We start from the raw sequence: 15,693 nt of genomic DNA, 5'->3' as shown, positions 1-15,693 counted from the left end.
AATTTTGCTGCTTCGATCTATTTATATCATATCCAGTTTCTCTCCTACCCCCTCTACTGTGACATTTACATTGATCCTTTTGGGAGACTGTTGGCACATACCTAGTTCATAACTCAGCCATTTAGAAATACAACTTTTAATTTTATCTGTCGTTAAATGCTGAGGAAGTTCAAAATATAGAGACATTAAAGGAACTAGGTTATGGATTATTCAATTAAAGAACTTGAAGTTCAAAATCACTTTGAACAGCTTGAAGACCAAGGAAACCATTCAACATGGCACTTATTCAAAACATCAGTGTTTGAATCATCAAAATTCACCATTCCAATTAAAGAAAAGAGAAAGAAAGAAAAATGGATGACAGATGAAATATGGGACCTGATGGAGCACAGCAGGAAGATTAAACAATCCGACTAATGGAAATATCAGGAATTAGATAAAAGAATGTATTGAAGAGAATGGAAAGTGGTGGAATAAAAACTGAAGGAATAGAAAAATGTAATAAAACAGACTCAAGAACAAATCACAGGAAAAGTTGGGTGTACATCTGGCCAAGTGCCTGCAAGATGGACCAAATGAATACAAGAGGACAATATTTGAGGACAACAGATGAGAAGAAAAGTCAACAATTAAGAAAAACGTGGATGGTCCAAAGATCATCTTGAAAATGAGCTTCCACTGTTTCGACCGGTTGGGTGTTGACCTCCTGTATGAATCAGCCAAGGTGCCTCACATGACTATATAAAGAGGACTGGAGCTGGGTGAAAAGGAGGACCTAGGATGCTACTCTCAGTTGAGGAGCAAGAAGATTAAGGGGGAGCTGCTAAAGAACTGGTGCTTTGGAGGATGAGCATCGAGACCATCGCACCCCACAGCATTTGACTGACTGACATGGACGTCAGGATCACATTGGTTCAGCAAGGCTTCACCTGAATGGATCTCAGCCCTCAGCATTACAAATGACATTGTAATACAACTTTCTTCAGAGAAAGATATTATCCAGCAAGCACATCCGGTTAACCCCACTGCCAACCAATTGCATTGAGAATGTTGTCACTGCCGCCACCAATTGCCCCACCTCACAAACATGTAACCTATAAGCAGTGGTTCAAGAAGGTGGCTTGTCCAGAACAATTAGATGAGCAACAATTTCTGACCTTGCCAGCAGCGCACTCGTCTCATAAAGGAAGTGTTTAAAAAGCCCAATGAGACCCCTGCTCCCTTTATCCTTGATTCTCACTTTTGACATCACATTTCAAAAGCAGGCAGTCTGGTTTATTTCAGAATTAATCATTACAACAGGAGATATGAATGACCAGACAAATAAGAGAAAATTTAACCCAGATGACCAATCAAGTGTAACTAGCATATGTCTCCTTTCACTCAGTCCCACTCCTTCCCCTGTCGCTAAGGGCAAGTTTGGGAAAAGCCTGCAGCTTTCTATCTGTTTCCAGCTGAGATGCAGGTGGCTTCCATCCTCTGCTGGCTGGTGCCGAGGGGCTCCAGCACAGGCTGCTGCAATGGCATCATTTCAGAACAGCCTCTGTCACAGGGTCCAGTGACATTGTTCTGAATCAGAGCGGCTGAGGATTCAAGGTATGTCATCGGTGCCCCCTGACCCCTCATAAACCTCGATGACTGCTTCAGCCTTTTCATGATGCCCTCAATTTTTAGTGAGGGCAGTGGCTGGTCACAGCTGGCAGCCACTCTGGTCATCTTTCTGCTATCAGTAACTCTGGTCAATGATGCAGAATCTCACACTTACTATGCATATGGTGCTCCCAAGAGGATGAAGCACTCTGTCAATGGGGGTGTTCATGCGCTCAAATCCCTGAGTTTTCACAGGGCCCATCATTACTTGGCCTACTCTATTGTCAGTGTCCATTGCTCCGCAGTTCCTTAGAGATCTCATTCAGAAACCTATCTGCCTCTAATATTTCCAAGAAGATCCACCTTGTTTGTGACACCTGGGGCGGGATTTTCTGACCCACCCCCCCTCCGCAGGATCGGAGAATCGGCAGGGGGTGGAATTCTCCGGCGCCAATTTTTTGGCAGGGGCAGGGATCGCACCGCGTCGGTCGGGGGCTGTTGGCAGCGGCCCCCCTGGCGATTTTCCGCTCAACGATGGGTGTAGCGGCCGCCTGTTTTTGGCCTGTCCCGCCGGCATAAATTACAGAAGGTTCTTAGCGGTTGGACCTGGCTCTGTGGGCGGCCTGTGGAGTCCTCCGGGGGAGGGGGGGGGGGGGGGGGGGGGGGGGATCTGGCCCGGAGGGGGGGGGATCTGGCCCGCGATTGGAGCCCACCGATCCGCGGGCGAGCCTGTGCCGTGGAGGCACTCTTTCCCTCTGCGCCGGCCGCTATAAAGCTCTGCTATGGCCGGCGCGGGGAAGAAACCCCCTGCGCATGGGCTGGGATCACGCTGGATCCTCCTGGCGCTCCCGTGCATGCGCCAACCCCGCCGACGCTGGCCTAGCCCTCGAAAGTGCGGAGGATTCACACCTTCCGAGCGGCCCGACGTCGGAGTGGTTCACGCCACTCATCGGCGCCGGTACGGCCCACCCGCCTGATATCAGAGAATTTCGGCCCTGATGTCCAGCTCTTTGCTCACCTGAACATGAGTGGATCTGTCGTCCATCCTCTGAAGCATCCATAGCTGGCTCTGCTTCACGCTCCTTCACTTGCTTACACCTGGTACAATGCTTACACAATGCTTCCCAGTCTAAGCAATATTTACATCCAACCAAGGTAAATATTTCTGTGCTGGGAGATGGTGCAGAGGAATGATTTTACAGTGCATCTCTGGAGTTTCCATCAACTGTTGTAGCAAGCATTTGATGGCTGTGATGGGATTCTGAGCTTCAACCCTGCTGGAGGCCCAATGGGAAACACAAGAAGGTAGTGATGAAAACTTGGGTTGCTCAGCAGGTTTTTCCGCACAATCATCTCCAAAATGATAGTGGTTGAAAACCTTCAGTGAGCATGAGATGCGAGTTTCATTAATGCTCTGCACCTAAAGATAGAATTATCAAAAGACCCTGCTCTTTCGGGCCTCCCACCTCGCCATCAGCAACTCCAACCGTAATGGCACCCATTGTCCAGCGCCACTGTCTCCATCGGTGTCAGGTTGTTCAGGTCTGCCACACCACCACCAGTTCGAGGCATCTCACATTTGTTTGACCTCTCATTTCCTGCAGGATGTGGAGCTAATGCTCTATGGGTAAGTTGCCCTCCCTCAGCTATTCCAGCATGACATTCAAATGAGCAGCTGCACCCCCCTTCTCAACTACAATTAAGGGTGGCTAACTTCTCAGGGATTCAACTGTCCACAGTGTGAGAGGTAACTGTGGTCTGCTCAGGTAGTGTGCATATGACTGCTTATATAGAATTAGAGGCCTGCTACCTGATTGTCGTTTGCATTTCACCTTTTCAGATCTCATCTCGTTATTGAATTTTTTATGACATTGAACCCACTTCCTCCTAATCTCTCTGCTGCTGACTTTTGTAGCCACCTCCATCCAGACTCTTTTCGTGTCTCAGACCACATTTATTTTACCTGATGCACAACACAATAACTCTCGCTTCACTGCAGTTGCCTTGGTCAGTCCCTCAAGAGAGGCCTTGTAGAGGTTAGGGGGCACCATTGGGCACCTGCCCACATCAATATTTGGCCTCTGGAAACCCTGCTGCACGGGCCCTCGGCAACAGCAGGCCTAGTCATAGTTGTGGCTCATCATTTCAAAGTACCCTCAGTTCCTATATCCTTGCTCTAAGTTTCTGGAGCCAAACCTGCTCTCAGGCCAATTAGGCACCTTACATTTCAAAACTGGGTCAAGCACTGATTGTTTAAAAATTTTAATGAAGCTATTGGTGATACAGTGCCATTGGTAAAAGTCAATGAACGTTGGACGTCTGCAGTTATCATCAATTGATACATTTTTAATCTGCTATTTTTATTTTAAAATCTTTGTCCGATTGTGCAAATCTCGCCAATGGCTTGGCTGTACAAACTCCTTCAGCCTTGGGTGCTTCCGTGGTACCTCCACTCTTATGCTATTTGCTTTCTTTGCATCGCCTTCCATTCCATTCCTCCAAGATGGCAGGGCCTTCAGTTGTCCAGCCTTGTTCTTGGCGCTTTCTCTGTACAGTAATCAGCCTTCTTGGTGCTCAATATCCTTCAAAAGCTTCCTCAAACTTTGTTGAGCGCAAAATTTGTCAGATGCTGAAAATCTGAATTAAAGACAGAAAATGCTGGAGCTTCTATGGAGATAGAACTAGAGTTAGCATTTCAGATCAATATTCTTCCATCAGACTGCTCAAATTTTCTATTTGACAATATATTTGGGGCCTCACGGTAGCATGGTGGTTAGCATCAATGCTTCACAGCTCCAGGGTCCCAGGTTCGATTCCCGGCTGGGTCACTGTCTGTGTGGAGTCTGCACGTCCTCCCTGTGTGTGCGTGGGTTTCCTCCGGGTGCTCCGGTTTCCTCCCACAGTCCAAAGATGTGCGGGTTAGGTGGATTGGCCATGCTAAATTGCCCGTAGTGTAAGGTTAATGGGGGGATTGTCGGGTTACGGGTATACGGGTTACATGGGTTTAAGTAGGGTGATCATTGCTCGGCACAACATCGAGGGCCGAAGGGCCTGTTCTGTGCTGTACTGTTCTATGTTCTATATTTGGGAACCATCCCTATTTCTTCCATTTAGAATGTTCTATATCTGAAACACCTTGAGATAATTAGCACATTAAAGAAATCATAGAAACTTCTCCAGGTAGAAAATTCCGATAGATCTGCCAGCCAGTTTGCAGTTGGTGGCGTTGCTGATCGCCAGCCGAACAAGATTCTCCGGCGGGCAATTAGAGAAGCAAAGGCTAGGGCATTGGGCCTCTTCCCCTGAATAGTTCTAGCTGGTCAATTACCCTGAACACTCACTTTTGGGCATGGCTCCACCCTCACCCCCATAACCTTGGAACATTTCCTCGAATAAGGCTGTCCAGAACCCAACGAGTCTGGTGTATTCCCAGAACATGTGGGCATGGTTGGCTGGGCCTCCCTGGCACCATTCATATTTGCCCTCCACCTCCGGGGGAAACCTGTTCATTCTGGTTCTTGTCAGATGCACTTTGTGCACCACTTTCAGCTTGTTGCATGAGGAGGTGGAGTTGGCCATACACAGTGCTTCGCTCCAAAGTCCCCACCCTATTTCTGTCCCTAGCTCTTCCTCCCATTTTTCCCTGAATTTCGACCAATGGGGAGCACGTCATTTCTAAAAGTCGTCTGTAAAGGTCCTCACAGTTCCCCCCCCCAGATTATCCACATTCAGTAACTCCTCTAGCATTGTGCTTTTCAGGATTCATGGGTATGTTGTTGTCTCCTTGTGAAGAAGGCTTTTGAACTGTAAATGTCATAGTTTGTTCCCGTTTGATAGGTCCAGTCTCTCCTTCAGCTCCTCTAAGATCACAAGTCTGTCACCCGTGTAAAAATCCTTAGCCGTCAGTGTCCCTCAGTTCTGTCTCCACCCTTGAAGGTAGCGTCTAGCAAGACTAGTGCAAACCTATAGTTACTGCAGACGAGAGCCATGATGGACATATTGGTCAGACTGAAATGTTGCCTCATTTGGTTTCAAGTTCTCAGAGTCGCTACCACCAATGAGCTTGTTGAGTGTTTTGCTGGCAGGATGGGAGTGCTGCTGTGGCGAGAGCCCAGGAGGGTCGTCCCTGTACAAGAGAATGGGTTTCAGCTTCCACCCTCACCCATTCAGTGTTTGGGTCCTTTATCCATCCACCTGGAGAACATCAAGTTCACCATCCGAGGGTCAGAGGATGGCCTCCACAAAGTGTGCAGGCCATTCACCAACTTGTTCCAGGACCTGTTTAAAGCCAACAGCCGATAGAACGAGGGATGGGGGGATTCCTGGGAGCCACAGGGAGCAGACAGGAAATTGCCGGGGGCGGGGGGAGGCCAGAAAACATCTGACACAGAGGTCAGAGGGGCCTAGAATAGAACACAGGAAAAGGAACCCCCAAGGGAAGGCCAAAATCATTGGAGTGGGTGGAGGAGGGAAAGACCCAACAACAAAAAGGATGGGGCGGGGGGGGGAGGCACCGCCCACTTGTAAACATAACTTCCCACTGTATAGCAAAGGACTTGAAACGAAGAGTGGGGGTGGAATAGAATCAAAGGAAATTGATATCTACATTGTAATTGGCGCAGTTACCCTTACTGCTTGTATAGTGTGTAATATGTTTAAAAAAAACTTAAATAAAAACAGTGTTGCAAATTATTCCTCCTTTTTAGTGAGTCTATATTGTCCGGTTCTGAATAACATAAGGAAATGCATTATTTTATCCTTTATTTCAGAGTGGAGTTATGGCGAGAACCTGCAAAGTCCTTAGGAATTAGTATTGTTGGAGGAAAAGGAATGGGAAGTCGACTGAGTAATGGAGAGGTAATGAGAGGAATATTCATCAAGCATATTCTGGATGACAGTCCAGCTGGAAGAAATGGAACATTAAAAACTGGCGACAGAATTGTTGAGGTATGCATTTGACAACTGTGAGTTAAAATATCTACTTACAGATTTTTTTTTCAATTGAAAAAAATGTTCTTTCAAAATAGATTGCCATATTATTGAAGTTTAAAGAGACTTAGTGGCAGTGAAAAATGGTGATACAGTTGAATAGAGGTAGAATTTTATGCATTTAATAAACTGAAGTTCACATCACTGTTTCCCATCGTCTCTTGTCATTGTTGATGCATCAAAGGAGAGAACTTCTCATTTATTCATAAACAAATTAATCAAGGGAGAATTATATTCTGGAACATGAACTGTGACCATGCTGACCTTTAAAACATTATTTGGTTTGTTCTTTGATAATAATGGTATTTTATTCAAGAAACACTTTCGCTGCCCAATTGCAGTGCAACTTTTATCGGAAAATTCATACACAGATTAAAATTAAAAACATTTAACAGTCATGCAGTAAGAAAAATAGACATTCAACGGTGACAAGGAGGTGGTGGATGGAATGAAAGGCAGGTAATCTTGAATTAAAATTCTATTAAATGGTAAACAAAATATGCTTCCTATTCTCAGGCACTGAAGTGCAGATACATTAATCATTTAAGTTTTTCATAGGGTAACATTGGTATCTTTCCATCTCCAGCTTGCAGAGTTGAATTGTGTCAAATGCCTGAGTGGCCTTGATTGCTCTGGGCCTGGTAAACCTACCAGAACAGTTTGACATTTTTGTATTCAAAAGCGCAAAAAACAGTTAACAATCATTTGACACTGAATGTTTTAATTCGGAATGCGTTTTTCATGCAGTCAACAGCATTTTGCCATCTTTAACATCAAATGCAGCCTGCTTTTTCTAAAGTTAGTTCAGTTTTACAGTGTTTGAAGCCATAAAATGGACATTTTTGATGTCTGAATGAATATAGAACATACAGTGCAGAAGGAGGCCATTCGGCCCATCGAGTCTGCACCAACCCACTTAAGCACTCACTTACCCTATCCCCATAACCTAATAACCCATCTTAACCTTTTTGGTCACGAAGGGCAATTTATCATGGCCAATCCATCTAACCTGCACATCTTTGGACTGTGGGAGGAAACCGGAGCACCCGGAGGAAACCCACACAGACACAGGGAGAACGTGCAGACTCCACACAGACAGTGACCCTGCGGGGAATCAAACCTGGTACCCTGGCGCTGTGAAGCCACAGTGCTATCCACTTGTGCTACCGTGCTGCCCGGAATGCTTAGGGCAAGAGTTAATCACAAATATTTGAGTGCTGTTCTTTGAGACAATTGATGACGATGATGTCAGTTACGTAACTTGCCATGTTAAATGATAGCTAAACGATTGCTCTTGAGTTCAAGTGATATCAAATGAGGGTAAATTATTTTTTTGAGCGCAATTTGTGTCAAATAAGTGTAAATGAATGCTACTGAAAGCAAATGATGTCAAACACTTCTGGCCTGCGTATAACCATTTCTCACATGGGTCGTTTGCATAAGAACAAAGAATATTATAGCACAGGACCGGGCCCTTTGGCCCCTTTAGATTTCGTATTAGACCTACTATTTATTGCCCAAATGATCTATATCCCTCCATTTCCCACCCCTCGTGTCTATCAAGATACATCTTAAATGTTGCTATTATGCCTGCCTCCACCACCTTCACTGGCAACGTGTTCCTGGCACCCACCGCCCTCTACGTGAAAAGCTTTCTCTGCACATCTCCCCTAAACTTTCCCCCTCTCACTTTGAACCTGTGCCCCCTGGTAATTGAGTCTTCCACCTTGGGACAAAGTTTCTGACTAGTCACCCTGTCTATACCTCTTGTAATTTTGTAGACCTCAATCAGGTCTCCCCTCAAACTCCGTCTTTCCAATCAAAACAATCTGAGTTTATTCAGCCTCTCCTCATAGCTAACACCCTCCAGACCAGCCAAAATCCTGGTAAACCTTCTTTGCACTCTCTCCAAAACATCCAAGTCCTTCTGGTAGTGTGGCAACCAGAACTGCACACAATATTGCAAATGTAACGTAACTAAATTTTCATACAACTGTAACATGACCTGCCAACTATTGTACTCCATTTCCCGGCCACTGAAGGCAAGCATGCTGTATGCTTTCTCAACCACCTTATCCACCTGCATTGCCACTTTCATGGAAGTATGGTCCTGAACACCCAGATCACTCTGTATGTCAATGCTCCAACGGGTTCTACCATTTACTGCATAATTCACACCTGAATCTAATGTTCCAAAATGCATCACCTCGCATTTGTCGACATTGAACTCCATCTGCCATTTCTCTGCCCAACTCTGCAATCTATCTATGTTCTGCTATACTCTCTGAAAGTCCTCTTCACTCTCTTCAACTTCACCTATCTTAGTGTCACCTGCATACTTGCTAATTAAACCATCTACATTTTCCTCCAGATAATTTATATATGTATTACAAACAATAATGATCCCAGCACTTATTCCTGTGGAAAACCACTCGTTACAGATCTACATTCTGAAAAACACCATTCCACTCTCTCTCTCCTGTTGCCGAGCCATTTCTTTATCTATATAGCTAGCACATCCCGAATCCCATGCGATTTTATCTTTTGTACCAGTCTGCCATGAGGGACCTTGTTAAACTGTTTACTAAAATCCATGTTGACGACATCCACAACCTTTACCTCATCAATTAATTTTGTCACCTCCTCGAACACTCTTATCAAGTTGGTAATACATGATCTTCCCTGCACAAAACCATGTTGCCTATCACTAGCAAGTCCATTTGATTTTAAATGTGAATAAATCCTGTCCCTCAGTATCTGCCCCAACAGCTTCTCCTCCACTGACATCAGACTCACCGGCCAATAATTACCTGGATTATCCCTGCTTCCCTTCTTAAACAAAGGGACAACATTGGCTTTCTCCTCTGGAACTTTGCCTGTGGTCAACGATGATGCAACGGTATCTCTTAAGGCCCCAGTTATTTCCTGTCTTGGTCCCACAGAAACCTAGGATGTATCCCATCTGGCCCAGTGGACTTGTCTCCCTTAATGCGTTTTAAGTTATCCAACACTTCCCCCTTCATTATGCTGACATGTCACACACCCATCCCTCACCTCAACGTCCCTCTCCTTGGTGAATACCGTTGTGGATAGTACAATCGCATCACAGCTCCAAGATCCCAGGTTCGATTCCGGCTTGGGTCACTGTCTGTGTGGAGTCTGCACATCCTCCCCATGTGTGCGTGGGTTTCCTCCGGGTGCTCCGGTTTCCTCCCAGAGTCCAAAGATGTGCAGGTTAGGTGGATTGGCCATGATAAATTGCCCTTAGTGTCCAAAATTGCCCTTGGTGGTGGGTGGGGTTACTGGGTTATGGTGATAGGGTGGAGGTGTTAACCTTGGGCAGGGTGCTCTTTCCAGGAGCCGGTGCAGACTCGATGGGCCGAATGGCCTCCTTCTGCACTGTAAATTCTATGAAATTAAGGATCTCACCTACTTGCTCTGACTCCATGCATAACTTCTCTCCTTTGTCCTTGCTCTTTCCCGAGCTGCCTTCTTGCTCCTTGTATAAAAGGCATTGGGATTTTCCTTGACCCTGCTTGCGAATGATATTTTATGGCCTCTTTTAGCCCTCCTAACTCCCCGTTTGAGTTTGTTCCTACTTTTCCTATATTCTTCAAAAGCTTTGTCTGTTTTTTAGTTGCCTTGGCCTTATGTATGCCTTTTCCTTTTCCACTAGTCTCTCAATTTCTCCCCGTATTCCATGGTTCCCTAATCTTGCCATTTCTGTCCTTCACAGGAACATGCCTGTCCTGCACTCCAAACAACTGGTCTTTAAAAGACTCCCACATATCAAATGTGGATTTACCCTCAAACAGCCGCTCCCAATCCACATTCTGTTGTCGTTAGCTTTCCCCCAATTTAGCACCCTCACTCGAGGGCCACTCGTCTCTATATCCATGAGTATTCAAAAACGTATGAAATTATGATCACTATTCCCAAAATGTTCCACTGCTGAAACTTTTGTCACCTGGCCAGGTTCATTCCCCGAATTTAGTACAGATATTAACTCTATTGTTTTTAGTGCTTTGTCACATGAAGGCATTGTTGTATGACTGGTACTGATTGCAATATTTCCCTCCTTGAGTACTTGTATAGTTTCACATTACATTGCTTTTATATAGTTAACCTCTGACAAACAGAAATCAAACAAATGTTGAATGGCATGAAAGATCAGAAGCATGGTTTACTGTTCGTGACTGCTGATCAATGACTGGGAAATTTCACATGGGATCGGAGTCAAGTTCAGTTGCAGGTTCATTCTTTTCAATCCATGGTTGCATAGCCTGCCATAGTCATTTTTTAAGCTTACACCTGAAGAGCGGCTGCTTGAATAGAGGTGCTAGAAGCTACTCATGTTATGTAATTTTAGCCCACCATAAGTCAGTTTCTGGAAGAGAGAACATTCTAGGTGGGGGAAGACAGAATGGAGATTTATCCCAAGTTGTTAACATAACCCGGTCAACATTTTTCACTGGGATTTGGTATATGATGTCCGGTAAGTTACATAACAGACTTTTTGTAAAAACTTAATTTAATGTTGTTTTGCAGGTAGATGGGGTTGACTTGCGAGATGCCAGCCATGAGCAGGCAGTTGAAGCTATTCGAAAAGCAGGCAATCCTGTAGTGTTTTTAGTCCAGAGTTTAATAACCAGACCACGGGTATGTAAACTGAAAAGCACAGGAGGAATAAACGCGACTTAATATAAAATGAGTTAAATAAATCCGTATATATCTAACATAGCATAGGTATCTCAAAGCAATTAATGTAGTTTGTTACATTTACAACTGTTGACCTGTACAATCAATTGATTTTTTAAATGTTATTGCTGTAGTACTGTGCAGTATTGCTGATTAGCCCTTGTTCCATATATGATATTGTTGATGAAACGACCCCCCCAGAACTCTAAAGACTTTCTTTAGTTTTGAATTTCTAACGTTTTAAGTCATTTCTGTTCTTCCACCAATTCCCCCCCAAGACCTCAAACCACATAACCTTCTCAGTCTCGAAGCATGAATGAACCTAGCATCTTTCTCTACAAGTTAAAAGGCATCTTCCATGAGCTCAGAAGGGCAACAATCCTCCTTGTCACTGCTGTCTGGATCATGGTTTCTGGAAGCGAGGCTAGAGCGACAGCATTCATGCAACTAACATGTTCTCTCATCCTGAAATGCAACTGCTTTTAAACAAAGTAATGATTACTTTTCACATTTCACACATGTAATATGCCTACATAGATCCATAGAATTTTTACAGTGCGGAAGGAGGCCATTTGGCCCATCTAGTCGGCACCAACCCTCCGAAAGAGCACCCCACCCAGGCCCACTTCCCCACCCTACCCCCATAATCCCACTTAACCCACTTAATCTTTGGATACTAAGGAGCAATTTAGCATGGCCACTTAACTAACCTGCACATCTTTAGACTGTGGGAGGAAACCGAAGAGCCCGGAGGAAACCCACTCAGACATGGAGTGAAAGTGCAAACTCCACACAGACAGTCACCCAAGGCAGGAATTGAACCCAGATCCCTGGCGCTGTGAGGCAGCAGTGCTAACCACTTTGATAAAAGTACTTTAATAGAATTTGAACCATGGTTTTGGAAATTAGTTGGCACAATGGCTGCTTCTGCAGCTGGGTGGTTGTAATGAACTTAGTTGAAAATCACTGTTATTCCCTCTCTAAATGGTTATAGAATAATTTACAGCAAAGAAGGATGCTGTTCACACCATCGGTTCTGCGGTGGCCCTCTCTGTAACAATGCACTCAGAATCATTCCGTCACTTTATTTTTGTAATCCTACAAGTTTATTTCCTGCAAGTACCCAACAAATTCCTGTTAAAATTGTTGATGGTCCCTGCTTACATTACCTTCATTGGCAGTGTGTTTCTGGTCAGTATCGCTCGCTGTGTAAATATTTCTTCCTCCCGTTTCCCCCTTCATCTCTTGCCCAAAAATGTAATCAACGTTATCTAGTCCTTATGGCATCAACTAATAGGAACAGTTTTTTACTTGTCTACATTATCCAAAACTGTCATAGTCATATACACCTCTATTAAATCTCCCTCAATTTCCATTGTTACAAGGAAGGCATCCCCAGCTTTCCAACCAAACTTGTAGTTAAAATCCCCCATCCTTGGAACTATTTGCATCCGAAGTGAATGGCAATGGGTTTACTGCAAGACGCTGTCACAAATTACTTTTAGAAAAGTCAAATTCACCTTCATCCACTTTGCTACCTTCTTTCCTAACTTTAGAAGATTTACTTGTCATCTGTAGCTGTTCAAGATCAGTTAGCAACATGTCTATTCGATAGCAGTTGTTTATTATTTCTTCAAAATCAGAACTGAACTTGGATTCAGAACTCTCGTCTGACTGTTATTACTATTATATTTGAACTCTTCTTTCTTAGGATCCCATTCAGTCTTGGAGTTCTCAAGAGTCTGGTTCTACTAGATTTTATCTTTGACAAACGTCTGTCAGGAATCATTCTCATAGAGATTTCACCAGTATCGGCAGAATCAAATTCGCTACCATTGTCATTTGCTGTGTAATTAATTTATTTCAACATTTCTTTATTTGAGTCATTTAAGGCCCAAGAAGGTTTCCAAATTCCCACCAGGTCCTGCCATTGGCATCTCATGTGCTATTCACAATGCTTCCCTCGGACTTTGTGTAATCATGGATGAAAGTACAACCTTCATTCCTGCCAAATCATTCCCCAAAAGTAAGTCTTCTCCATTGACTAGGAATTTCTTAACCAACCCAACAACTACTGGACTTGATGCTAAATCCCACTCCAATTGTACTTTATACAATTAAACTGGGATATAATCCCCACCTATTCCATTCACTAACACCTTAGCTTTAATTTACTCTCTGGAGGGAAAATCAAATCCTTCTCTGATAAGAGAGTTTGAGTCACACCTCTGTCCCTTAAGATAGTTTTTTTAAAAATTTAGATTACCCAATTATTTTTTCCAATTAAGGGGCAATTTAGCGTGGCCAATCCACCTACTCTGCACATTTTTGGGTTGTGGGGGTGAACCCCACGCAGACACGGGGAGAATGTGCAAACTCCACACGGACAGTGACCCAGAGCCGGGATCGAACCTGGGACCTCAGCGCCGTGAGGCGGTTGTGCTAACCACTAGGCCACCGTGCTGCCCTCCCTTAAGATAGTTAAAGGTTTGGCTACATCAGTTGAGGAAAATGTGGTGACCTTCTCTGCAGATAAAAACCTGTAAATCTCTTCTGTATCTCAGCCATCACACCTGCTCCCACAGCTCTGTTTACCTCCAGTCCCTTAGGTCCAGTTAATTCAGCGGTATTCTCCATCTTCAAAATCCTCCATATGAAATCCAAAAAGTCCCATGGGCCATCCTCACAACTTCCAACATGCTGAACAAATTGTGTCCCAACTTCTTGCAATGGTAACACTGAGCGTGTAATCCAGCGGCCATGAAAAGCAGTTCGCTACCTGCCTTCATTTCACACTCCCACTTCCTATCCTTTTCAAAATTATGGGGATGATAGAACAAAGATTTACATTGATAGATTTGCTCATAATCGTCTGCCACAATTGCTGCTTGAACCTACGAGGGAACAAGCGGTCGTAGATCTGGTCATGTGTAATGAGACAGGATTGATTAATGATCTCATAGTTAGGGATCCTCTCAGAAGGAGCGATCACAATATGGTGGAATTTAAAATACAGATGGAGGGTGAGAAGGTAAAATCAAACACTAGTGTTTTGTGCTTAAACAAAGAAGATTACAATGGGATGAGAGAAGAACTAGCTAAGGTAGACTGGGAGCAAAGACTTTATAGTGGAACAGTGGAGAACCTTCCAAGCGATTTTTTACAGTGCTCAGCAAAGATATCTACCAACAAAAAGGAAGGACGGTAGAAAGAGGGAAAATCAACCATGGATATCTAAGGAAATAAGGGAGAGTATCAAATTGAAGGAAAAAGCATACAAAGTGGCAAAGATTAGTGGGAGACTAGAAGACAGGGAAATCTTTAGGGGGCAACAGAAAGCTACTAAAAAAGCTATAAAGAAGAGTAAGATAGATTATGAGAGTAAACTTGCTCAGAATATAAAAACAGATAGTAAAAGTTTCTACAAGTATATAAAACAAAAAAGAGTGGCTAAGGTAAATATTGCTCCTTTAGAGGATGAGAAGGGAGATTTAATAATGGGAGATGAGGAAATGGCTGAGGAACTGAATAGGTTTTTTGGGTCAGTCTTCACAGTGGAAGACACAAATAACATGCCAGTGACTGATAGAAATGAGGCAATGACAGGTGAGGACCTTGAGATGATTATTATCACTAAGGAGGTAGCGATGGGCAAGCTAATAGGGCTAAAGGTAGACAAGTCTCCTGGCCCTGATGGAATGCATCCCAGAGTGCTAAAGGAGATGGCTAGGGAAATTGCAAATGCACCTGTGATAATTTACCAAAATTGACTAGACTATGGGGTGGTCCCGGCGGATTGGAAGTTAGCAAACGTGACACTTTAAAAATGGAGATAGGCAGAAAGCGGGTAATTATAGGCCAGTGAGCTTAGCTTCGGTAGACGGGAAGATGCTGGAATCTATCATCAAAGAAGAAATCGCGAGGCATCTGGATGGAAATTGTCCAACTGGGCAGACGCAGCATGGGTTCATAAAGGGCAGGTCGTGCCTAACTAATTTAGTAGAATATTTTGAGGACATTACCAGAGCGGTAGATAATGGGGAGCCAATGGATGTGGTATATCTGGATTTCCAGAAAGCCTTTGACAAGGTGCCACACAAAAGTTTGCTGCATGAGATAAAGATGCATGGCATTAAGGGTAAAGTAGTAGCATGGATAGAAGATTGGTTAATTAATAGAAAGCAAAGAGTGGGTATTAATGGGTGTTTCTCTGGTTGACAATCAGTAGCTAGTGGTGTCCCTCAGGGATCCGTGTTGGGCCCACAATTGTTCACAATTTGCATAGATGATTTGGAGTTGGGGACCAAGTGCAATGTGTCCAAGTTTGCAGACGACAATAAGATGAGTGGTAAAGCAAAAAGTGCAGAGGATACCGGAAGTCTGCAGAGGGATTTGGATAGGTTAAGTGAATGGGCT

The 15,693-nt window shown here is 44.1% G+C and overlaps 1 protein-coding gene across 12 annotated transcripts in view; it reads left to right on the top strand.

Annotated features, from left to right (window-relative positions):
* LOC119970168 (multiple PDZ domain protein) overlaps positions 1-15,693 on the top strand; it is a 416,554-nt gene that overhangs the window by 272,625 nt on the left and 128,236 nt on the right. For 9 of the 12 annotated variants that reach the window (XM_038804325.1, XM_038804326.1, XM_038804335.1 and 6 more), the window contains 2 exons: positions 6,360-6,537; positions 11,128-11,238. In XM_038804325.1, coding sequence (XP_038660253.1) covers positions 6,360-6,537; positions 11,128-11,238 — 289 coding nt within the window. The remainder of the gene's footprint in view (positions 1-6,359; positions 6,538-11,127; positions 11,239-15,693) is intronic. The other 3 variants (XM_038804336.1, XM_038804332.1, XM_038804330.1) reach the window with 1 other exon arrangement.

This window comes from Scyliorhinus canicula, chromosome 8 (genome assembly GCF_902713615.1).
Source record: "Scyliorhinus canicula chromosome 8, sScyCan1.1, whole genome shotgun sequence".
In the NCBI taxonomy this organism is placed as follows: domain Eukaryota; kingdom Metazoa; phylum Chordata; class Chondrichthyes; order Carcharhiniformes; family Scyliorhinidae; genus Scyliorhinus; species Scyliorhinus canicula.
The sequence above is the reverse complement of the archived record's forward strand: the minus strand, read 5'-3'. Positions and strand labels throughout refer to the sequence as shown.